Source organism: Typopeltis vanoorti, chromosome 12, assembly GCF_054136105.1.
Source record: "Typopeltis vanoorti isolate ZY-2024b chromosome 12, IOZ_Tvanoo_1.0, whole genome shotgun sequence".
NCBI classification, from domain to species: Eukaryota; Metazoa; Arthropoda; class Arachnida; order Uropygi; family Thelyphonidae; genus Typopeltis; species Typopeltis vanoorti.
Window position 1 is genome coordinate 105,621,815 of NC_143560.1, and position 27,598 is coordinate 105,649,412.

Below are 27,598 nucleotides of genomic sequence, written 5' to 3' on the forward strand. Positions count from 1 at the left end.
TACTTACTCCTTAGCCATTTAAATAATACATAGTGTACAATAGAAATAGAAAATTACTCAACACTATCATTCCTGGATATATTAATCACATGACATCTTAACAGCAACTTGTTTTTCACCTCATACTGAAATCTCACACACACACACACACAGGCTGCTACATTGCCATCCTTCCCAGATGTTTGTGAGTGATTAACATCCTTACTAATTGAGCTAAGGCTATTTGACAAAACCAGCCCTTCACTCACCAAGAATTGGACACCTTGCTCAGATCTTCCATTATGAATGCCTATAAGGCAGTGCAATCCAACTTTGGTCACACAACCATGAGGTACCAGCAAGAAACCCTGCTGAATACACAGTGGCAGTAACCATACCTTATTTTAGAGATTTCCAAGAAAAAAATCAGCCAGAAGAGTTAAAGAAATACGAAGTAAAAATTACTTTCTGACCTTCTACCAATCTTTCTAATTTAGTTCCTCTAAAGATTTTATCCCCCCCCCCCATGAAATCTAGTAGTATACCTGGCATATTTCTCTCACTGGAAAATCTCCAAGTATAACTGTAATCTGTATCAAGAAGCAAACAAAAATGTCATTCAGTACTTTTGTCATACCAAATCAAGTCTTGCTAGAGGTCCACAAATTAGACTGAAAAAATTTTTGATAGAAAGTTACTTGAAAGCAGTAGCAAAGAAAATTGTTAACCATCCAAACCTACAAAAATATTATTATGGGCTATGCCAAGAGGCCTTAAACATCATGTCAAGAACTATCTAACATTTGCACAGCATCTATCATACTTTGCTTTGAACTCATTCACAGTCATGGTGCCTACAACAGACTCTGGCAACCCATTCCACTCATTCACCACTCTCCAAGCAAAAAATATGACTGCATAATATTATCCAAAATCTGTATACCATCATCACACTACAATAAATAATTAAAATGCATTAGAGGTGCTTTTTTAAAATGTATTCTCCATCCCTCACCCCTGATGCAGTATTAATCCTCCCAACAAAGATGAGCTCTTTTCTCAGTACATACTTCATTATTATCAGTCACTGATCTTTATCTAATGTTTACAGCCTTCTACACATTCATTACTCTATGTATGCTGCTTGTTATGCAAGATTATTTCTCTTGTCACAGGACCTTCTGACAAAACCTGATGATGAAAGAACCTTATCTCATTATAAGGTTGCACTCCCTTCAATATCAACAGTACTTCAGTTTATAATACAAGACTTCATGTCATTGGAATGATAATGTACCTTTCATTCTTTATGTTAACATTGTAACATCATACCTCATGATGACACTTCTGTAAGTGCTGAACCATCACAAGTGGCTTGTGACAAGAGCTTCATTTACTTGGCCTATGCTGTAACATTCAACAAAAATCAAGAAATCCAAATTTGACTTTGAAGTGCCGACAGCAGAAATCAGCCAGTTGTGCTTCTGGTCCCTTACAAAGGTCGTTGTCTGCAACTGCTGCTCACCCGTGATGCCACCTCTCTCATCCATATGGCATCAATATCCTATTAGAGGTCTTTATCTCTAACTTCTGCAGAGATGACCAAAGCAAATCATCTCATACCAGAAACAGTGCCATATGCCTCCTGTGGTCTTTGAATAACAGTGAATGAAAAAAAGACAACAAAAGAATCTTAAATAATCTATATAGAAAAAAAAAAGGGCTTTTGATCCTAATGAATACACCAGAATGACCAGAAGACATTTGTATACTAAAAATTTGTGCTCCAGAACTAATATCTGTCCTATATCATTTCTACACTTTTTTATACTCAGCAGGCATCTCTTCCATATGTGGAAATAAATCTGCATTCAGTCCATTCCAAAAAAGTCTACTATCATTTACAGACCTTCAGTATGGATTTGCTTTGCTAGGTTCATGGCAGATCTCTTAACCTACATCACCCACTTAGAAAAGTTTGCAGCAACCTGTGCTATTATTCTTAATTTTTAGAGCATTTCATCATGTCTGGCATTAATATCTACTCATCAAATTGCTATCCTATGATCTACCTTTCACTTTTTAGCTGGCTCTCTGTCTCATGGTAGCCAGCTACCTCTCTTCAAGTTCCTCCAATGCAGGAGTTCCTCAGGGGTCTGTTCATTTTGCCCTTTGTCTTTCTTCTACACAAAAGCTTTTCCTGACCTACTCTGTATTATCTTCAGGCACTTCTATTACTCCACTGTACTGGTCCATTTCTTTTCTGCTTTTCAATGGGCCTGTTGAAATCTGAGGCCAGACTGAACATTTTTTTCCAGTCCAAGTGCAAACTTAGTAAACTTGTTCTCATCATAATCAAATTTCTGACATGTACCCTCAAGGGATGTACAGGATATGATAGTACTACATGAAAAATTTACATCGTTAATAACTTCCTATCTACAATTTTCCTCCAAATCAGCCTGTTACGTGTCAAGGCGCCAATTATCAGATCTTATATTTCTATCATATAAGGCACTTTGTACCATATCAATTTACCAATATCTTGGTCTGACTCTGGGTCGTTTTCCTGCCAACCTGGCAGAGAACACTTGTTTTGCTAATCTTTCCTCGCCCATTCTGTTTAAGTGACCATACCACCTGAGATTAGCACTGCTAACGCATTCCTGGATGCTGATAATGTCAAGTTCTTTCCTAATATCCTCGTTTTTAATATGATACTGCCATTGATGCCATCTGTTCACGCCTCTAATCTTTCTCAGGACTTTCATATTTGCAGTCCCTAGTCTTTGGTCAAGTGTTTTACTTCTGATCCAGCTCTCAGATCCATAAGTTAAAACTGGTTTGAAAACTGTCTTGTATACAGCTAATTTAGTCCGACTAATTTCTCTCTTATTCCATATGAATTTATTCAATTGACTTCCTACCATACCAGCTTTGTTGATTCTGTTGTCTATATCCATATTTAATTTACCATCTTCACTAAAAATTATGCCTAAGTAGCTGAAATGTTTTACTTGTTCCACAGGTTCTCCATTCACAACGCAGTTGACATTTTCAATGTTGACCTTCATAATATATATTACAACAGTTATTCAATTTAGTCAGAGAATCTTGCAGACTTGTAGCAGATTTATTTAGAAGTATAACATCATCCACATAAAGCAAAGAGCTGACATTTACATCTCCAATTCTGATATCATGTTTAATAACACTTTCCTTCATAATGTGATCCATATAAATAATGAATAACAGAGGGGATAATATACATCCTTGTCTCACACCAGATTTAACATTAAACCATCTTCCTGTACGTCCTTCAATTCTAACTGCTGACTTACAACTCAAATAAAGACTAAGTATTACTTGATATAATTTTCCATTAACACCATATAACTGTAGTGTATTGAATAGCTTCTCTCTTGGCACCTCGTCATATGCTTTTTCTAGATCGACAAAACTTAAATACAGATTTCTGTTATATTCCCATGCTTTCTCAACTATATTCGTAAAGTGAAGATCTGATCCTGACAGCCTCTATTTGGCCTGAATCACCAAGCTTTTCTTCCACAATTCTTCTCAACAGTTTCTCAAGTATACTTGCATAGATCTTGCTAGGAACACTCAGTAGGGAAATACCTCTGTAATTCTCACATTCAGTTTTATTTCCCTTTTTATATACGGGTACTATGAGAGCTCTACTCCAATCATCGGGAATTTGTCCCTCTGTCCAGGTCTTTTGAACTATGCAGTGCAGCCACTGTTAGACTTTTATACCACCATACCTCAGCATTTCTGGTCGAATATCATCTACTCCTGCTACCTTTCCACATTTCAGGCCTTTGATGGCTTTTTCTACTTCAAGTATGGATATGTATTCTTGACTGTATGCTGTTGAGTGTTTCATTTGGCAATTTTTTGAAGTAATTACACCATGCTTCAAGAATGGGAATCTTGAAGCATGGTATGGGAATCCTATGCATTTCTTCCTGTCTGGTTTGATGTATGCAGAAGTGACTGATGATTTTTTGAGTTGTTTTGGGATTATATCCATTTAGGATGGCTGTATTTTTGATAACTTCTAATTCCTGGTTTCAAGATTCTTCAAGACCACATTCATCTTCTTAAACCACAGAAATCTGGCCTCTTTCAACACGGAATTGAAAATCCAAACCATAGGATCCATTGGGAAAATGCTAAACTTTTACATAGATCTTTATTTAAACATGAACGTTTATACAAAGAAAGTTCTGAAGCCCTACTACACAGACCAAACCTAAACCGCAATGATGTTCTTACTATTCCTAAAGCATGGGAAATTATCATACAAAATTGTGTTAAATAATTAATAGTTTTTTTTTTTTTTTGTACTACTTTAACACGTTATGCACGTTTTCATGAGATTCTATTGTAATCATGCGCCCTAACTGTATGTTATTCCTAATTTTGTTTAAATACTGTACTGATGATGTCCTAAGATACTTAGGATGAAATATTTACAATTAAATAATTTTCACTGTGGTTTATATGTGTGTTTCTTCTAATTATGAACGCACCACAGGTTTCGTTATTTAAAAAATAAGAATACAATTTGGTCGGCTAAATCCCAAACTCCAGCCCATCCTCGTTCGTTCAGTATCCAAGTAGATACCCAACAGGATGCACCACGAGGTGAGGATTGGACATAAGGTCAGAAGCTCCTGGTCGGTTCTCTGCATTTCTTTAAAGGCCATGTGGAGGTCTCCTCTCAGATATACAGCTGAATATACCATTAAGCACCCCAACTTGCTTCTCCTATTTCATAATTCCAATGCTTCCATTCTCTGGAACAGACTTTCACATTAAGTGTTACTTAACAATTACAACTTCCAGCTTTTCAAGAAAAATATCAATAAGTTCCTTCTTTCCTAATGCTTTTCACTAATTTGCCATAGATTCCACTATCTCTTAAGTGTGGCACTAACATAAAAAAAAAAAGTCAATAAAATGAACATTGCACATCATCTGATTATATCACTAAAGAACACCAGATCTTTTTGTCATATAGACAGTCAAAAAAGAGAGGCACACATCATTGCTAGTATTTGTAGATTTATAATAAACTTTAATCTCAATACGATTATGATTAGTTTATGTTGAAAGCTTTGAGTTAAGGAAAATTAATGGAATTTAATTTTTGTCATATTCTGTTGTGAATTTCAACCAAAAGATATAATTAGTTATAATTATTGAATTTATTTATTAGCATATTTATGCTGTTGGTGTTCTCAATGCAGAGTACTTCATTAACAGGAAAGAGGGCAAAAGGTATTGTATCTCTATTTGTGCAAAAAAAAATTCAACAAAGTGATATTATAATCCAAAGCCTTGATAACAAATATCTAGCTCCAGTGTAAAGAAATTCACCAATATTACTATTCAGATTACACTAAAGGTATCAGTGTAAAATGTGTATTCAAGTTAGTCTTATAAATTAAAATATTGTAGATGATGTTCATTGTCTTGGGAATGTCATCATTAGTATATAAGCAGTGGCACCAATTAACACTACAAATAGTATCATGAAATTAAGTTGGAAGTTACACAATCAAACATTTTTAACTTCATATATGGGGAAATAATAATTTTGCATTCGTTTAGAAATGTAAGAATTCCCAATTCTTTCATTCATCAAATGGGTAAAATATTACAACTCACCCTTCCTTACAGCCATCACAGCCCTTATTAGTTAGAAAATTCCATAGTCCCACATGTCTTCCTTCCAGTATTAATTCATACAGACACCCAGAAAATGATCTTGTTTGTAGCTCTTTTGGTGCCTTAAGGAAAGAATGATTTCTTTTCATTGCTGTATACCAAAATTATTAATAGTTGTAAAATTAATTTTAGAGCTATATGTTATTTTCAGTCATTATTACAGATAGCTGGAATTAGTTTAACACTTCTCATATTTATGATTTCTATATTAAAAGATATGGTAACAAGGACTTTTTCCTAATTTAACTATAGAATCAGTTCATAATTGCTTATGGGAAGGGTATGGGAATTATGTATCAGCTGGGGAAAAGTGGATACCTGTTGCATTACAGGTCAATGACTAGGAGGCAGGCAATTATATCAGTTGAAGGGATGATTAGCATGTATGTTTACTAATACTAAAAGCATCAGGAATAAGGAATTAGTAGCATTTATCAGTACATTCTGTCCAAAAATTACAGGCATGAATGAGATTTGCAGATCACCTTAGGGTCTAAACTAAATAACTGCTTCATAGGGTGCGAGGAATGTGAACTAACTAGAGCTTTAGATCCTAAATCCATTCTTCACTTTCCCATAATATGCTTCATTACTAGGTATCCATTTGAATGAATGAGGCATGGATTGGCAATTTGGAACATAGCTGACTAAACTGTATTCTGTATTGATTGAAGCTTTACATATACACTATTATGGTATAGCATAATCAGATATCATGGCAGCTGAGGCATCAGCTGACAAGTTCCCCAATCCCCACCCTTTAGAGCTTTAGATCCTAAATCCATTCTTCACTTTCCCATAATATGCTTCATTACTAGGTATCCATTTGAATGAATGAGGCATGGATTGGCAATTTGGAACATAGCTGACTAAACTGTATTCTGTATTGATTGAAGCTTTACATATACACTATTATGGTATAGCATAATCAGATATCATGGCAGCTGAGGCATCAGCTGACAAGTTCCCCAATCCCCACCCTTCCTCATTTTTGACAGGAAACCAGGAAGAACAATGAAATGTCTGAGACAGGCATGATCAACATAAGAAACATCTGTGGAGCTAACAGGGGAATTGCAGAAATACCATGTGGTCATGAGACTAATACCATATATGACATTTGGCCATGAGACCACAAACTGCTTAAGATCTTACTAAACAGTCACACAGTGATTTAAGTTTTTAGATATCAGAGAAATGAGAGTTATGTTATTATTGATAATGAGACTGATTCGGGATGTAAAATGCACAGGGGGGGGGGGAGTTGGAATAGATAATGATCAATTTGGTTTTGAGCAGTATAACATTGGATGTCACACTGAAAAGAAATGTATATGAAAGTTTTAAAAAGAATCTAGCTGAGCAGAGCTTTCAAATGTGAAATTGCACCCAATATAAAACTGGAGAAAAATTGAGAGTTTGAAAATAAGAAACAAAAACTCGGAGAATAAATGGCAAACTAAAAAAAACTTATTCAGCCAAACAAGGCAAAAGCACATAGAAAGTTATATGCATGGGTAAATATATCAAAAGTGTTACCATCATCATACATTATCCTTTTGCTTGCCATGGAGTAAAAGAAAGCAGTAAGATTTCCTTCAGCCTGTTCAGCTAATTTTCTTCATCATCTGATTTTGCCATGTTATCTTTCTTTCATATACTTTATATTGCTCATGAGCTCACTGATCACTTTTCTACTTATATACCATCCATAATGATTTCTTCTTTTGCAGTCCCTCCTTAATGATGTTATCCATCTTTTAACTCCTACCTAATTTATCCTCTTAACTTTAGGTGGGCAATCTGATACTGCTTTTTTCAAATTCAAAAACACTGACAATTTTCCATGCACTGCTAACATTTTCCCCTTGCAGTTTCTTAAGCTGTGGTATTGTTGCAAGTTGCCTCCTCAGTTTGCCATAATTACCAGCCCTGTAGTTCCATATGTACCTATTTTTAATTGAATATTTTGCATGCTTATCCATCTCCCAGGTCAAGACTGCATGATCACATTCCCCAGTCAGATGCTATCACCAGATTCAACACTCTCTAACCCTGGGTACCTTCCATCACATGCTTTTTTCAGTTAATTATCTGCTAACAGCTGCAAAAATTCAATTTCCTTCCCTTTTGCTTGCCATGGAGTAAAAGAAAGCGGTAAGATTTCCTTCAGCCTGTTCAGCTAATTTTCTGCATCATCTGATTTTGCCATGTTATCTTTCTTTCATATACTTTATATTGCTCATGAGCTCACTGATCACCTTTCTACTTATATACCATCCATAATGATTTCTTCTTTTGCAGTCCCTCCTTAATGCATGGGTGCATTAAGGAGGGACCTTTTCTCCAATATGTTTCCCAATATGAAGTTCCCCATCATAATTAATTGCCCTATACTCATTGAGTTAATCAGATAGTACATGTCATATCTTCTTTTGCTTCTCCTCCCCAAGGCATACTAGAGCAACTAACTATATATTTTACCCTATTGATTTTATCTCACACCAAATAGCTTCAACAGGTGTACTTCCTTCCTGCTGAACTTCTACTTTTGTTTGTGGTAATTCGTCTGCTATTATAATTGCAAAACCACATTCCAATAGTGTTCTCTCTCTATTCTCAATGCTAAAAACTTCCACTTTGTTTCTGATACTTTTGGCGTTAGTATACATGTATTACAATATCCTTTTGTACCAGATGTACCCTCAAATTTTGTAATGAGCAGTAAGTCCAGATTTGATACTAAACCACATTCAGCATTATCTTTCTCAATTTTACACTCATGCTTACCTGTCTGTCCTAATAGCTAAAGTTTCCATGATCTAACTCCAAATCTACTCAAGTGCAGTCCATGTGGTAGATATAAAAGTCCTTTCATCCATTCAATTCACTTCTACCATACCTTGGTAAGAGACTTGCAAACTTTACTCCTTTACTTACAGTAACTCTTTCATATCCTCTAGCATTTGGACACTTTCCACCTTTTAAATCATTCATTCTGGCCAAAATGAATTAACCATCCAAATGGTCACCCAGATAAAATATATCAAAAATATATGCTTCATAACTATATTATTTCTACAATATCCAAAGATTATATTGATTTCAATGGACACTTTGCATCCATGTAATTATGGACATCAAGGCCGATGTGGTTAAATTAAATATTCAACATGAAATGGGTATAGTACATAATTCAGAAGATTTGATCAAAGGTTGGATATTAAATGATGGATAGAACCCTCATTATAACAATTGATGTATATATATATATATATATATATATATATATATATATATATATATAAGAAATAAAACAACATGGGAATTACAAAGGAATTTTCCTGTTGAGTTCTCCGGTAAAAGATTTGTGCAAGTACACTTCAGCAAACACTAAATCATTGTGATGCAAATTACAATGTTGTTATATGGAGCAATGCATAGCTTATTAAGTTGCAAATCAGTGACTGGAAATGAAGGATGTTGAGGAAAGTATCTTGTTAAATCAGGTGTAAAGCAGAATTGCAATTGGTATTAAGTTTGATATGTAAATTGGATATATTAATTAAACTCAGTTCTTCATTTCAAGCAGTTAATGACGATAATCCCAAATAAATCTACCTAGTCCTTCAGGACTCTAACTAAATTAAATAACTTGTCCTCTGGTGTGAATTAAAGAATAAAATGATGCAGTCTGTGAAAACAAGCAAGAACATGAAAAACTTCAGCTGCATTCTCAATGTTAAACCAATAGAACAAGCAAAATATTTTAGCTGTTTAGATGCAATTTTTAGCAGAGATGGATAGGGAAGTAGGCAATAGAAAAAGCAAAGCAAGAATCATGACGAGCTAGCTGAATAAACTTATATGGAATAAGAGAAATTAGCCAAAATAGCAAACTAACACAAGACTTTGTTCAAACCAATTTTAACTTATGGATTTGAGCAGGATTACAAATAAAACCATTAATTGAAGATGAGAGATCATAGATTTGAGAGGTTTGAGGAAAATTAGGGAAGTGAACAGATTGACATCAAAGGAAGAACTATAAAAAAATGAAAAGATTAGAAAAGCACCTGACTTTATTTGAATTCAAGAAGAAGAGCCAATTTTAAGAGAATAGTTACTTAAACAGAACAGGAAAGGTAGGGTAAGCAAAACAGGTGTCTGAAGTCTTGACTGGCGAGAAAAAAAGACACTCAAGGAAAACCAAAACCCAGATTGATTGGTGCAATAATTTAGAAGCCAAAAAAAGTTTTCTTATAAAAGAAAGCTGTTGAAAGCAAGCTAATAACAATGAAAACTAAATTGTTTTACTATCATAGTGTTCTATATACCACTTGGGGGTACATATCAGGAAATAATTATCATATCATGTAAAAGACTTCAATGGTTCATGTTTGAAAGACTCCTAGAGTCCCATAAAAGCATTAGTGTATGAGCAAAAGATAATGATAAGGATGCACTGCACTAGGAAAATCAGGATGATTTTCCTAGTGCAGTGCATCTCACATTTTAAGCAACTATTACAAGAACTTTATTTATATTCATTTTTTAAAATAGATTTTCTAACTTAAAATTTTTCTTACTGTTTCTAATATCAGTATGTCATTCAGAAATCAAACCCATCGATGATAACTTTTTGTTTACAATCAATCAAGAAACCAATTCTATAATCTTGCTAATTCGTTTTTGGGATATCTCATATATTAATATTATGTAGGCTCCTCCAGAGAGTCGAGGATTATTGAAGGAGGGCCTCTTCCATGTCATATAATGCCTAATACTTATATCTTTCTTTAAAAACATTCACTAACAACATCTGCTGGTAGTTCATTCCATGTGCCATGAGAAGAACCTGGAACCTTATCACCTGATGTTTTTATCATAGCTTCTTTATCTTCTATCTGTACTCAAATGTTGAACACCACATTCTCTCAGCCCATCCTATATGCAAAATTCTAAGCCAGGTATCATCTTATTGTCTAAGATAGTAAGATTTTTTTTTTATTTCCTCATTTTTGTCAAATGCAGGCAACCAAACCTGAGCACAGCAGTCCAGATGTGGTCTTACTAAACCTTGTGAAGTGGGAGAAAAGCTTTGTAAACCTTACTAAGTCTCGTTTCCTTCAACATTACACAGTTATGTATTGTGATAAATTAGCCACATTGGCAATGTGGCCCCTAGAAAATTCTCTCTCTCTCTCTCTCTGTCACCACCAGGTTTCTAGATTCTTTGACCATTTGCAGCAAATTACACTTGCAGTTTATTCTATTCAGATCAGCCAGCACATATTCTATATTAGAAATGCTCCTTATCACCTTTCCTGATTTTGTATTACTGGAAAATAATTGTATATTACTATCCATACCAGTCCCAATACTATTAATACAAGACAACAATAGTCAAAGTACAGAAGCCTAGGGCATCCCATTGGTCCTCCTTAGGTCTCATAAAAATCAGGGCACTCATAATAATATATGGCACCTCCATATATTATTCTCTGATACCTGTCACTCATCTAGATGATATATATAAAATATTGACTGAAATGAATAAGTACTAATTAAAGCAACTGGAAAGGAAGATAATATATATGTAAAGTGAAAATATAAACAAAAAACAGTAATTCAGAAGTGTACATGCACATACAATATATACGTACAAATCCACTTATTAGAGAAAAATTAAATAAATGTAATAGTAATAAAAGGTTTCTTCCTAGAGAAGAATAACAAATACTATCTTCACCTATTTATCTTCCAATTGTAATTCCATTAAAATCCAAATTTTTTTTAGAGCATTTGTAGTTTTGTGCACTTGGAATACTTCCATATTTTGCTAAAAGAAAATTACATTATAATCTTATGCGATTTTCCTTTTAGCAAAGTTGGATTATTTAGTAGCGAACTAGTCGCACTTATTTAGTTTACTGGAGTTCATTTATGGTATGTAAATGAACTCCAGTAAAAAAACTAAATAAGTGTGACTAGTGGCACTGTTGAATTTTAGGTTTTGTAACCTCTTCTGTGTGTGTGGAAGGTTGGCAACTGTTTTTTCATAGCCAGAAAATAAAATCTCACATATTTTCTGGGTGTAAAGATTCATAATGTGATGTGAGGCTATATGCAAGCAGATAAGACAAGTGGAAATAAAAAAATTACTTAAAGGGATATGAATAGATAAGCAAAGCTTTTATGTTCTGGAGCACCCTAGATTAGAATGCGTCTTTTGACTGCAACTCTATTTCTTTAATTAAAAATAAAATAAAAATTTAGTGTAGTGATCATATATATTGCCTACCATTGTTGTACTTTTTGGCAATACCAATCTTTGAAATTTGGAGTGGAGATTGCAGCTGGTGATGAATAAGTATGACATTAGTGATAGGTAAATTAATAAGATGGAGTTCCATTGAATTTTAAAATTTAAAACAGATACGAATAAAGGAGTTGAGTGTAAAAATAATAGAATACTATTAAAAGATGAGAATTAATCCAGTAATGAATGATATGATTAATAAATAAACTATAAAACTTGCATTACTTTCTAAATTCTTCTGAATAAAATTTGCTTTTCACATGTTGCATGGATGAGAAACACTGGTATATTTATATGGATGTCATATTTTGTTTCTTATTTCTGTTATCAAATGATGTACTTATAGTATCCATGCTTTGTTGGGACCTTATGAGTGCCCTGAAAAATTTCAGGATGAAGGACTTGTAAGATTTATGCTCAAAGGAATTTCTTTGGTGTTTACTGTCAGAGATCTCCACCTATCATGTAGATCCATGGATGTCTATTATTTAGGAAACAATAAATGCTCTCAGAAGTGGAATGCCAGAGTTATCCTAGATGTTATATCACCACTGCAACAAGCCATTAGCCCTATTTCCTGACCATGGGACAGGGGACTTATTGCAACACCCATTGACCTTTGCAGCAGGTCCATTAGTCAACAGATCCTGGTTGGTCCATCCAGAACCACCCATCATGCCAAAGCAGAATAAAGTAATTCAAGACTACCAGGATCCTCTCTCTGGATGCACCGGGATCCACCACCCTGCTGCCATGTTTCTCATGCCATGGGCATCCAGAAAGAGGATCCTGGTAATCTTTTATAAGATTACCAGGATCTATAAAAGTATAGAAAAAGAGGAAGAATGAAAAAGGCTGGTACTATCGCTGGGAGATCCAATCCACCACAAACAGGTGCCCCACATGGACAAATATTCTTTAAGGTAGGCGAATGACATCTTCTATATCCAACTTAATTTTCTGGGTTTTCTCCTTACTACTTTGGCATGGATTGCATGATTAATAGATGGTAAGAATGGAATCCAAGATTACATTAGACATCAGTCAAAAGGAATGTGCTATGACTAGAACATGTTTAAAAGCTATAAGATTTGATGCGGTAGCATGTCACTAAAATATACTCCATTCTCTGTCTTGATGTTTTTTGGCTGCATGGTATTCAGGGTTCCACCATAGTTTTGGAATTGCACATTACTGTGTAGACAATACATCTGTTGCATGCATTGCAAACAGGTGTTTTGGTTTTTATCATTATTATTATATGGTATCTCCAATGAGTCTGGAGACCTATCATGGGAAACCAAAACAGATTATAACATACACAAAAACTATCATTCCTCTCCTTAAACTCATTCACTGTCAGGGAACTAACACTGTCATATACCTCAATTTTATAAATCCCCTTTCATATTTTAAAAGTTTCTATCATGTCTCCTCTTACTTGATATGTAACAAAAAACTCCTTTGGGTTTACTTTAGCCTGCTTAGCTAATTTTCTCTCATAAACTGATTTGGTCTTTCTTACCAAACAAGTCTCCCTTCTGGCTTGCACCTCGTATTGCTCAAGCTTACCAATTACTTTCTCTTTGCCCACATTAACAATTTATTTAAATCATCCTGCAGGTTCATTTAAAAAACTAGCATAAATAAAATATCTACATTGCCCTCCCAAGTTTTGCAGCTTCAGCAAACAACTGAATATCTACCATTAAGTTATTCCCTATATCATTGCTATCCATATTGAAGAGTAAAGGCCTTAATATAAAACCCTGATGTACTCCACTAGTCACCCTCATTTTCCTAGATTCCATTCCACCATAATTTAATGTTGCACTCTGGTGTCTGTTAGTCAGCTTCTCCCCCCACCCCCAATCCATGCTAGTAGCTTCATATTTCATATCCATTCCCATTTGTTCTAACTTTCATAATAGTTTGCAAAAGCATTTGACACAATACAGAATACCATATATGGAAAAGTTCAGCAGTATCATGGTATAGCCATTTCCTTTATCCAGTTCTGCTGTCACTTGATCATAAAATGTGAATAAATTACTAAGACAACATGGCTTTGTAACGGGTCCTGTATCCAACTTTTCCAATATTTTAACAACCACTCTTTATATATTAATTGGTCTGTAGTTTGCTACTGCTGTCTTGGAGCCACCTTTATGCAATGGAACTATTTTACCCTCTTTCCACTCCCCTGGAACCCTGCCACAGCTGAGACTTAAACAAATTCATCAGAGGCAATGCCAATTTTCTTGCATTCATATAATACATGGGCTAACATCCCATGTATTATATGAATAAATACATGGGATGTTATTCACCTCTACCGCAGTAGAGGTGAATGGGATGAGGTATAGGAACAGTGGTTATGTCCCTAAATTTAAACAAATCAGGAAATGATCTGGTGTCCAACTCAGTGCAACAAAAATCAAGTCTTTACCCATCTTTACCAGCTACTCCTTCCCATCTTAAATTTTTAATGAACAATACATATTCCAAATCAACGATTTTAGATCTTTATAAGTTTTAAGTCTACTTTTTATGCTTCACAGTTCTTGTATCAATACCTTTTAATGTATTCCTGATAAAGAAGTGTGAACTAGTTAAATAAACAAATTTCTTCTATTTTATGGTTATGACAATGATTAATGTCATGAATAACAACCGTAGAAGTCAGATGATGATGGAAGTTAGTCTGTTATTATGACTCCAAAATAAAAATTCAATCTATGGAATACTGCCATCCTGCCTTAACAAGGATAAAAAAAGTTCAAACTCAACCATCCTCCAGAAAGATGAACTGAATTTCAGGACAACAAAAGTATCACTTGTCAGGACCATATGGTTAAAGGGGTGATATTAAATTTTCAGAGAATTGAAACAGTTAATTGTGTTTATGCCAAGAAACAGCCAATGCTTTTGTAAGATCGTGACATGAGGCCTCACTTCAATGGTTTTTGAAGAAATTGCATGTCATGGAACATCTTTTCTCCATCTCAAACTTGGTGTCATCAAAAAAAAAACTTACTGCCATTTAAAAGTGTTCAGTCCAAAATAAAGCATCTTCACTTTATTAACACAGTGATATTACATGAAATATTAAAAATGTTGTGTTCATATGCAGTGACTTAAAAAGGATCACCTACTTGATAATTTGGAGGTAATCCACCAATGTAGAAATGTGAGCTAGAATCTAAATCTAGTTTGGAGAATCCAACAAGAGATGCACCAGTAACCTCAAAAAGATCAGGTTTCTGACCCTCTGGTGTGTGTTTAACACTCAAAGTTGCAAGGTTGCCAATTCTATTAAAAGAAAGATGATTTATTCTTAGGCTATATATATATATATATATATATATAATGATTCATTGACTCAGTTGAAATACATATTGTGATTTCCCTCTCCAATTCATCATGGCAATTCTCAGTTTAAGTCATTCAACTCATTTCACAATATATATATATATATATTTTTTTTTAATTTGTAAACCATATAATTTCAACATATTTAAGTCTTTCCTGATTTTTAATATTTACTAGTCACATATAGCATTAATTATATTGAGATCTTGATCTTCTTTGAAAAATGTACAAATTAATCTTCCCCACACCCCACCCTTAACAACAATTCCAGAGAGAATTTTACAAACATCCATTCATGTGCAGGATTTAAAGTGGCTACAAAAAATATCTTTTCCCAAATACAACATTTGTGGCATAGTTGAGAAAATAAAAACATATTTATTGGAAATTTGCTTTCATGATGTTATAAAAGTACTTTTGTGAAGTTATATGTTGATAATCATATAATATTAAGTACTGTTCAACTTAATATTAGAATTTGAAATGTGCAATTTGATAAATCCTTTCAAATTGCACATGACATTGCTCCATTCACCAACTTATGTTTCTATCATTTCTCCTCTCTTTTGTCTATTATTTAAATTTTAGAGACCACATTCTTTTAGTCTATTCCCATATGCACAACTCCATATGTTTGATACCATCTTGGTTATTACTCTCTGATGGATCTTTTCAACTGTCTTCTCATCTCCTTTGCCCCTGAGCACATTGCAGATAACTGCAAAGTTGAAGATACTTAACCACTTGCAATCACTTAGTAATGTAGCCCTTAACGTTTATATCTCTGTTGGCCATAAACCCAGATCTTTAGTTTCATTGACAACTTGTAGCAGATTACAATTATTATATTAATAATACTCTGCTAGCAATGTTTTCAATCCAAAATGCATAATTCTGAACTTAGCATTGAAGCGACATTCATTGTTCATTTACTCAGGGTGTGAATTTGTCCAGATCAGCCTGTAAGTATTCTATATATTGGAATGTCCCTTATAGTCCCTCTGAACTCTGCATCATTGGCAAATAATTGTATATTACTATCCAGACCAATCCCAATAGCATTAATGTACAAGTTAAACAGCAATGGCCCAAATACCAGACTGGTCAGTCTTCTTCTCTTAGGCTCAGTAGTTTCTGATACATGATGAAAGATCCTATCTGTTACAAGCCTATTTTGCATATCAGTCCCTCTGAGTTTTCATAGCCACTTCCAATGTATCTTGTTAAATGCCATGGTAAAATCCACTCCCCTAATCCAAGTCTGCTGTCATTAATATAAAATGTGAGCAAATTGCTAAAGCAAGACCTACCTTGAACAAAGCTATGCAAGCCTTCTATAGCAAAGCAATGCTTTATTATTATTAACACCAGACCTGCATTGAGTCAAAACACACATTGCAGGAGGCAGATAATGTTACACAAAAAGTCCATCAAACTGTGCTTTAAACTCATTCAATGTATGTGCATTTCACTGATCAACCACTTTCCACAAAAAGAACTTTCCTTATGCTCCTGCTCACACCCTCTTTATACAACTTCCGGGTATGTCCTCTTGTTCATCCCATTGCCCATTCTACAAAAAATTTCTTTCACATTAACCTGGTAACAACCCTTTACTAACTTAAATGTCTATTCAAATGGCTTTGCAAACTGCATTCTCTCAATCTGTCCTCATATTGCACATCCCAAAGGCCAGTTATGATCTTAGTCAGTTTTCTCTAGACCATTTCCAACATATTCTCATCACAATGAAAACCAGGGGACCAAATCAGTGCACAGTAATCTATACAAGGCTTGATCAAGGTCTTATTTCTACGAAGAATTAAGCAAGCTAGGTGCCTTATTGGCACCTAGCTTGCTTAATTCTTCATTCTCTACACCTCAGCATCTGATTTCCCACTGAGGATGAAATATCTTGATGAACTGCTCACTGAACACCTCTACTGTATCCTTTGCAGGTTTTTCTCTTATGAGAATTATAGTCCCCTGGAAATAACAATTCCATTATTAGCAAATAGCTGCTTAAATGTTTTGTATGAGCCACTTCTTAGGTAATGATCTTATTAGGTTTAAAAATTCTAGAAATATGAAATCTTTGACAGACATTGAATATGAGAATATTACTTTAAGAAGAAATGGCCCATACAAAATTAAGCATGTGTTCATTGAAAAAGAACATTCCTGTAAAATTGCTAGAGAGAGAATTCTTACACAGGCTGCCATATAGAGAAGGAGCAGGGGAAAAGAAGCACAAATGTGCTGAAATAAGCACCCCCCCCCCTTAATGGATTTTCTATTACTATATATACAAGCATTTTCACTAATGCTAGTCATTTAGCATAAGTGGACTGCAATGCATGCTGCTCTAGTTTACAGCCATTGTCAGTTTAACAACTAGCTAGCACAAAGCTATCTCCAGCACACCACTGGTTATAGACTACATCTACCTTGAAGGAGATGTATTTATCATCCACAAAGAGTAAAGATAAGTTTAATATCTACACTTTTGATATCAGGTTTAATTCCATTTTCATTCATTATTTGATCCATGAAAAATGTTGCATCCTGGAGACAGCATGCAGCACTGTTTTATACCTGATTTCACATCAAGCATCTTCTCATACATCAATCCTAACTGTTTTGCAATTTACATGCAATATACTGCTCTATATATGGTATCTTATCACGTCCTTTGAGATGAACAAAGGTTAAAGAGAGATTCTTATTAGATTTCTTGATCTGAGATTTTTATTTGTCCTAAACACAGAATGTCCTTCCACTTTTCCAGAACTTCAGCAATTGTCTGTATTCTTCTCTAGTGTGCTTGCATAAATTTTGTCTGGAACACTCAGCAAGGAAATTCCTTCATAATTTTCACATTAAGAACTCTACTCCAACCATATGGTATATGGCTTTGTGATCAAGCCTTCACAATTATGCAGTGAAGGTACTGCAAGTCCTTTATGCAACCATATTTCAGTATTTCTGGTTTTTGATTGCTATTTCTTCCTGAGATATCGATATGTTCTCATGACTGCATCCCTGATAGTTATTTTCTGCAAATTTTCTATCACAATAATATTTCAGAGTAATTACTCCAGACATCCAGAATATCTTATAATAATGTAATAGTGTAATAAAATATAACATAATTACTTATCATTTTTATAACTAAGATACTGAAAACATTATGATATAACATGCATAATAAATAGTATTAACCTGAATGACATCAGGTGTAGTCATTTGGTAAAAGTTTCTATTACAGTTATCCACTAAAAATGTTTTGGTTTCTTCTTCTTCTTATTTTTTTAATTTCTTTTTAAACAACAGCAATCAAACTAACTGAATGAGCATTACTAGAACTAGGACTGTTGCTTTTGATAAAAGACAAATATATGCTGGAATAATCAAGTTATCCATCACACCCAAGTCAGAAGCCTGCACATATATAAATGCCACAATATAGCTATATGATTAAAAACCATGCAATGATTGTTCTTACCTGTTTACTTCAATTTTAAACCACTGTTCATTCTTCAGCAGTTGTTCATTATTAGTTTCTATTGTCTTATTATGCTGGATAACTTGAATTCCTCCTCCAACATTCCATAAAAAGCGGATCTTCCGATTGAGCATTTCAACAGCCATGAAATCATTCTGTATGAAAATTAATATGTTAAGTGGAAATAAACACAACACTACAGACTCAAAGTTATACTGAAATTGTCTCTTATATTGTTTGCTAAACTAATAATGAAATGTACTCACAGCTTTGGAGTTAGCTAAAAATAATAACAGACTGTCTCGGTCTTTACTGTTTATTGCATAATTCAATATAATATTATTTGTTGAAGTAGTTTCAATGACTGGCTTGTATGATCTTACACAGTGACCATCTTTATCTGTAGTTAAAGCAACACGAATCTGGAAATAAGATTAAAAAAAAAAAAACACTTTTTAAAATTTGTAAGTCAAAAGTCATTTTTCAGCATAAATCCTAAAACAAAAATGCTTTGATTCAATTTTATCTTTAAAAAATAATAATAAAAAAAAAGAATTCCCTAACACTTACAGGGCTATTTTCAAGTAATGTTGGTGAAGCAGCAGGAAAAATAACTTTTGTGAATTTCACCATTCCCTTTCAAACAGAATGACATTATAAATGAGACTATTCAAATGCTTTGACTTAGAGAGATTGCTGATTATTTCATTGACATGTAGTGAACATATCTCATTGCAAAAATTCACAGGTAAAATAATTCTAGTTAACTAAACTGAATGCCTAATGTAACTACAACAAGATGAATGGAACTATCTCTTTCTCAATCAGTGTTTTGTAACAGAAAAATTAATTAATTGAAAGAACTGAATTACTCTTGGAAATAAGATGCAAATTTTTAAAAATGAGATTAAAATTTTAATGACTACTAGAACAAAAAATAAAAATAGAGGTAAAGTTGTATGTTTTAAGTTACAAAATTAGGGATTAAGAGTATATTTAAAACGAAATCAAAGAGGGCATTTGGTGAAAGACATGGTGCTCAATTTCTACATTGATAACCATAGATTACTTAACAAAGATCCTAAGAATTCAGAATATAAAAAAGAAAAGCATATCTTCTCCCCAAGCATATAAGTCATGATATTTTGAATCCCACTGTGGACATGGATGTTTATTAATTTCTTAGATTAATTTTATTGCCTAGTGTGAGGCTGCCATCATGCTCATTGGGGGTCTGAGGTGGATTGAAATAGTTCCAACCTTGATCTCCAAAATAGCATTTCTAGATTCTTTAATCCTTAGCTCACCCATGTTGCACTCAATGAAGTATGTATTACAGTCAAGTTGAATCATTATTAGAAGATGGAATTTTCCAGGTGACATCCTCTTTCCCAGTTAGTAGAGTATCATCCTGTATCACCTGTTCAATCTAAGTGGAAAGAGAGAAAGCATCTTTATGGATGGAACACCTCCTCCTCCTCCACATGAGATGCACAAGGAGTTTATCCACTTCTGGAGGGATGTCTTTTGCATCTGCCATCATACCTACCTAATTTAGTTCTTCCTTCCATTTTCAAGGTCCATTCCAGAAACAGAACTTTTTCCTCCATCTTCTTTTGATGAAATAAAGTCTTCACTTCCAGCTACTTCATCAGCTGTGGGTCCTTCTGCCTATCTAAAATTTAACTGATCTACTTCTGTTTATTCAATGTTTACCATCACATCTTCACCAGTCAAGAACATTGTACATTCAAAAGAAGGAAGATGCATCTGTGTCCTCTGGTTACTATCCAATTACAGTTGCTCCTGTTCTCTTATGTCTCTTTCAAGAAATGTTAACTAAATTTCTTCAGTCATACATCAACATAATTTTAGGCACAGAGCCTTTATCCCTGCAGATGGCTGTGCTGAGATCATCTTCATTCTTTCCTCTCTTCTCTCTGAATACTAATGCCAATCAGCATCACTTTATAGTGTCCTTGGCCCTCCAGAAAGCCTTTGACACTGTCTTCCTTCAAGTTATAATTTGAGCACTGTACACTGCAGGATGTCCAAAAGTTTCCCCACCTATGTATCAGAGGTTTACTCTGTAAATTCCCTTACTATTACCCTGGGCTCCAGATGTCACTGATGAGTTTCTTCACCCTCTTTAAAGTCACATTGGCTACTCTCTTGGGTATGAGAGCAGCCAATATGGTTACTCTCAGTATCAGCGAATGACATTAGGAGTATAGGTCATTTGCTGATGACCCTATACTCATAACCTGTACTAGAGAAGGATTGCAGGAACTCTTCTACCAAGCAGTTGACTTCTTTCAAGTTCAAGGCAACATCAATGTGACAAAGTCAAGTACTCTCTCTCTTGTCCTCTCAGGTAGAGACAAGAAATTGAAGTTGAGAATTTTGAGTTTTCCCTGCAGGGTACATTCTTGCATTCTAGGTATCTCTGGAGGCTCTCTAGCCAAGAGGCTGCAGGTTCCCACCAATTGCATAGATGTTTGTGACTGACCTTTTACCAAATTTTACCTACTAACCTTTTACCATATGTACTGCTGTAAACTGTATCCTGGAAGAGTATGACCTTTGATGTTGTTGTGCCATAAAAAAAAAAAAAAATCAAAACAAACGAAACAAATCTCTGGAGAAGTGGAGATACCTTGATGTTCTCTTCTCTCCAACAGGCTGTTCCTCTTTTCCATCCACTCTAGGATTTTCTCTCTGTAATGCCCCACTTTAACCTCAACAGATACTTTTCACTCTGAATTATTTCCTTCTTCCTAGACTCATCCACACATTAATCCTAGGTAAAGTCTATCTCTCTCACTCTCTCTCTCTCAGTACTGTCCTAGATGGATGTAGCAGTTCGGCTAAGGGGGATGCAACAAAGTACTTATCGTGTTGTCTCCCTTTGTGATTTTTGTGCATTATTCTAATATTTTGAACCATGTTAAAAATTATTCTAATTTTGTGAATGCTTTCAAATAACAGTTTTCTTATAATTTATATTACATTTTTATGTTTTTTACATGGTTATGTAATATCCAAAGTACATAAGATTTAGATTCTGCTAATTTATATTTGATAATATTATTTTCTATGTAATAAATCAGAATTGCAAATCATTCAACACATTTTCTTTGATTATTATCATTTTTTTGATTCGGAGGTGTAGAAATTTTTTCTTAAAAACGGGTATAAAAATAAAACTTATATATGGGACAATATAACTTTGAAAGAAATGACACTGTTTTATATTTCAGTATTATAATATTCATAGATTCTGCTAATTCTCATGGGTTGCATATGCTACAGATTCACATTAGAGTTACCAAATGATATCTTATTGGATAAAAATGTGTTAATTCAGAGTAATAATAAATGAACAAATGTAATAGTATTTACTATTGGGAATGAATCAAGTATCATATAAAGAATAGTTTTATTCATTCAGAATGGTTCTCTGCCAATGTAAAGTCACACATATCATTTCTAACAGTAAACTTGTTACTATTAATTTTTAATAGAGATGCATGTTAATGATACATGTTATCTGTAAATACATGTTATACAGTATTTACAGATAAATATAAATTGATACATAATGTCAGGTCTTGAAGAAGAAAGACCATTATCCATTATATGTTTGATTCTTATCAAACAAATAGATAACCGTTTTTTAGGCTTCCATCTCCTGGAAGAAGTCTGAGTTTTTAATCTTGCAACTCAGAAAAAAATAAATAGTGGAACACACACATGAACAGATATCATCATTATCACAACTTTTTCCTGGAGCCCAAGGACTCGCTGATGAAGGATACTTTTTAGCCACTCATGTCTAAGTAATTATCTCTCTCTCACTTTGAATCATTAATTGAAGACACACATCTAATGGTAGCTTGTTCCAAATACTGACTAAATCATCTTTCAGAGATTATCCTGATTTTGACATCCACCTACCATAAGCTGCAAAATCTCATTTAGTTATACACATGAGATATCTCCTTTTTTTTCTCCATTTCTAAAAACTCTCATCAGTAGTTTTTAATCTTTGGTCTATTTCTAACCCAACTCTCAGATCCATAAATTAAATATTATTAGAGCCCTCCAGGGAGTTAAGGATTCATTGAAGGAGGTCATACATCACCCATACCAGCTGTCATACTTTCTCTTAAACTCATTCACACTAGATGTACTAACCACTTCAACAGGCAAGTTGTTCCACTTACTCATCTCTCTAAGAGAAAAATTTAGCCTTGAATGCATATAAACACAACATCTATATAATGAAAAAGTCCATCAACAGATATCCTTTTCAAAAGTTTATGGACCTCTATCATATTATCCCATTTTCTCCTATTTATCATTATCTGCAGCTTGCATACTCACAATTTGCCTTCATAATCTCAATTCCATAATCCTGATATTAATTTTGTAACTTTTCTTCTCTCTCTCTCCACAGCTTCTTTATCCTCTTGGAATCCAGGAAACCAAAGAGTAGTACAGGTGAAGTTGTATCAAGGCCTTATAAAGAGACCAAATGACTTCCTTAGCCTTACCTATCAGTATTCCTTTGAGGAATCCAATTATACTCTGAGTTGTATTTGCAGTTTTTAGTATGTGACCTTTGAACTTCAAATTCCTGTCCACCATAACTTCAAGATTCCTAGCCTTGTGAGTTTTTCTAAGCATAATCCTATCAATATAATATGCTCATGGAATCTCATCATACCAAAGTACACAACTTTACCCTTACTAACACTGAATCAGCAGTTATCATTATACACAATTCCAGCCTATTATTCTGTGAGTTTCATTCTGCAAGTATGACATCAGTAGCTTCCATGATTACCCTGCCTCTCCCCCCCCATCATCAGTAAACAGTTGAACATCTTGAATCCACGGGCTGATCCATGGGGTACACAACTGATCACTGTTGTAAATCTGGCACAGCTACCCACTTATCCAAGTCAAAAGTTTATATTCCAACATTGATGCAACAGTCTTTCATGTGTTATCCTGTTAAATGTCTTAGCAAATTCCAACAGTATCATAATGCATCCAATATCTTCATCTAACTCAGCCATAACATTCAGGGCCAGATTTATACATAAGATAGACATGTTACAGCTTAGGGCTTCACATTACAAGGGCCTCTTGCTCAGTATAGATACCTAATATTTACTCAGTAGAGGATCTCTTAAAAGTTATGGTTTAGGGACACATCAACCTTAAACCAGGCCTTGACAATATTGTTATAAAATATGATCAAATCACTCAGATATGACTTCCCTTTAAAGTAAATCCATGCTATTCCTTGCAAAGTATAGCTTGTCTGTCACCTATTTCTGTATGCAAGTTCTTACTATCTTCTCTAAAATCTTCACTACTCCTCCAGAAAGTTAGTAGTGAGAAAAGTTTTTGCACTACACCTTGTACAATGGCAGTATTATACATTATTTCCATTTCTGCAGGATCTTTACTGAGCTGAAACGACTATGTTCAAACGACTAAGCCTATATATATATATATATATATATATATATATATACACACACACACAGGGTGTTCGGGATAAATTTGACAGTTTCGTAAGGAAAAAGAAAATCTTCTTTGTATCTATTAAATTTAATGAATTGACAAAAAAACATTACAGGCAGAGTTAATTACAATACTATCAACAAGATTTACTCAAAATAACCACCATTAGCATCGATCACAGCTTCAATTCTGCTTCGGAACCTCGAACAAGCTGATGCTACAGTCTCCCTGGGAAGGGCCGCAAAAACTGTTTTAATTTTATCCATTAACTGGGCTTTTGTATTACTGGAAGTGCGATTGGTGTCTTTTTCAACTGCGCCCCATACAAAATAATCCATGGGGTTAAGGTCTGGGGAGTTTGGAGGCCAAACATTTGGACTGGTGAAGTCGTAGAAATTTTCAGACAACCATTTTTGACTTTTCCCAGAGGTGTGGCAAGGGGCCGAATCCTGCTGCCATACATACGGCCTACCATTGGCTACCCTTGTTATCCAGGGCTTGACTACAGTTAGCAACTCCACGAACAAAGCCCGAATTCCAATGCCAGGGTTCTTCAACACCTGTTCCTGCAGATTTGCGAGGAATTCTGCTGTACGAACGCAATCAGATCATCTGCTAGGGATCTTTCTTCTTGCTACATCCTCGTAGTCACCATTGCAAGTCTCTAGTTCATGCCTGATTGTTTTTACTGTATTCAGGGAGCATTGGGCAGCAGTCGTAATATCCTTATTTTGATGGCGGGCACGAATCATCATGATACAAGTTATTCTCTTCCATGATTCAGGTGGGTTCCAGCTATCCATCCTTTCTGACATCTTGTATATGAATGAAAGAAGGGTCCAAACTTTTAAATGAAGAGAAGTGTGTGTTAATACATGTAACTTACGGAAAAATATAATTAATTATAAATATGTCAAATTTATCCCGAACACCCTGTATATATAAAAATTTAATTTTATTTAATTTATTCAACTGGCTCCCCACCATACCAGCTTTGCATATTCTATAGTGTAGTTGCTTATTCATTAAACATGGGGCCTAAATAGCTGAAATATTTTGTCTTCTGAAGGTTCTCCATTGAAAAGGATGGCTTGCCATTTCTGCCTATTTTTGTAGTCTTGGTTTTTTATTGCAGATTTTCATGCCAAATTTGTTACAGCATAATTAACGTAATCAAAAAATCCAGCAGACTAGCACTGGATTTATTTAGAAGTATAACATCATTTGCATAAAATAAAGACTAAGTTTAATATCTGTAGTTCTAATATCAGGCTTGATGCCATTATCCTTCACAATGTGATCTGTGCACATAATGAAGAAGAGTGGAGATAGTGTGTTTCCTTGTCTTATGGCTGATTAGGTAAACACATGCTGCATGACACATCACAGTGTGTTGAATATTATTAATGGATCTTTTCCATTAATAATATTCAACCTCCCTGACAATATCCTTGTAAAAGGAAGAAATATAGAGGAGCTAATAAATTCTATGCGTTTTAAAATGTATTAACCTTTATTTAATTTAAAATAATTTCGATTTCAGTTGTTTCATGAAATGTGAAGTGTGCTATATGTACTTGTTCGTCTATGTAGATAAATTATGGATATTTCAGGTAGATGGAAGGAGGGTGTGAGCTGAATGAATGCCAATATGTTGATAATTGAAAGTGTTAGTAGACTGAATGCCACGAGGAGAATGAGTGCCCATCTGATAGAAAGTGTGTTGCCCAGGTGTAAAAGAGCAGTGAAAATATGGTAAAAAAAAAGTTATAAAAAAGAGAATGAGCGATCTGAAAAACTTAACAATTGAGGGTAAGAAAGACAAAACTGATGTGAATGTAGCAGAAGTTAAAAAACAAAATGCAGTTGAAGATAAGGAGGCAAGCAGTGTTGACTGCGGCGAACAGGCATGTATGGTTGGCAACAAAATTGAGGGAGTGAATGAGAGCAAAAATGTGATGCAAAATTTGAAAGTTAAGTTGGTTAAAATGAGGCAAGTGATGAAATGGATGTGGAATGAAGTTAAGAGAATTCGAGATATGTATAAGAGGTAATGAATGACTAGCAAGTGGCGTTGTGTGGTGATTCAGTTATTAAAGGTGTGCTGGATGAGAGGATGCACAAAGTTTGTTTTACTGGAGGTAGAATGAGGCATTGGATACGAGAAGTAAGCGAGCAAAACAGATGGTAGTTGTAATAGAGACAAATGTGACTTGACTGCAAAGAAGACATCAGATTTGATATCAGGCACTTGTTGAGACAGATAAAAGATAATAATGTGATAGGAAAGGTAGTAAGCTGTTGCCCAGGTATGATAGTGGTGAGAGGTGGAGAGGAAGGATTATGAATGATATGTTAGCAGAAATGTGTGCAGTTTGCTAATGTGTGGAATGAGTTTTGAGTTTTTGAAAGATGAAGTGAAATGTATAAGAGTGATGGACTGCTGCTGGAAGGTAAAGAAGGGAGTGCAGAGAATGAATATGATCAAGTGGAAAGCATTGTGGAAGAACAGGAGAGTAAGAGAGGAGAGATTAAAGAGGTGGTTATGAATGAAGTGAGTGGCATGAGTAAAGAATGAGAGAACAGGTGTGCAAGACAGACAGGGAAACAGGGAGGCTCGGGGGAACACAGCATGAGAAAGTTTGATTTTCCAAGCGGATATTATTGTTTGTGACACCTCCAAGGAGTCCGTAGACTCATTGCGGGAGGATACTCACTGTACAACTCTCAGTCTTCACCACTACACTGAACCTCTACTACTAATCATCTACATCAATGCCATCGACCACCCACCACCACAACTAGTATTTTTTGTCTGTAAATTGCGTGTGCTCTGAAGAGCTGATTTGTCTGTATGTGTGATGAAAAACTTGAGTTTTTGGGAGAAAAATCCCTGCTACCTCCGTATGAGATTGGCTAACCTTCGATTGAAAATGTCCATATAAAGATTTCTCCCGTCTTTTCTAACGAGAATCTAACTTAGGCCTTTTCTAATCGAAGGGCGCAGCATACTGTCGTTCTTCCAATTGCGCTACGGAGGTACTTAATGCATGTGTAGACAAAAAGGTAAGGGGATGACCTGTGATCAAGGGAAAACAGTTGGATTTGAAGAAGGTTCTAAGATG

At 34.6% G+C, this 27,598-nt stretch overlaps 1 protein-coding gene across 1 annotated transcript in view; it reads right to left on the reverse strand.

Moving 5' to 3' along the window:
• LOC150101107 (laminin subunit alpha lam-3-like) overlaps positions 1 to 27,598 on the reverse strand; it is a 789,889-nt gene that overhangs the window by 160,319 nt on the left and 601,972 nt on the right. Inside the window, exons 47-50 of the mRNA XM_090402236.1 lie at positions 19,202 to 19,357; positions 18,936 to 19,090; positions 15,214 to 15,370; positions 5,677 to 5,798 (exon numbers count right to left, since the gene is read on the reverse strand). Coding sequence (XP_090258362.1) covers positions 5,677 to 5,798; positions 15,214 to 15,370; positions 18,936 to 19,090; positions 19,202 to 19,357 — 590 coding nt within the window. The remainder of the gene's footprint in view (positions 1 to 5,676; positions 5,799 to 15,213; positions 15,371 to 18,935; positions 19,091 to 19,201; positions 19,358 to 27,598) is intronic.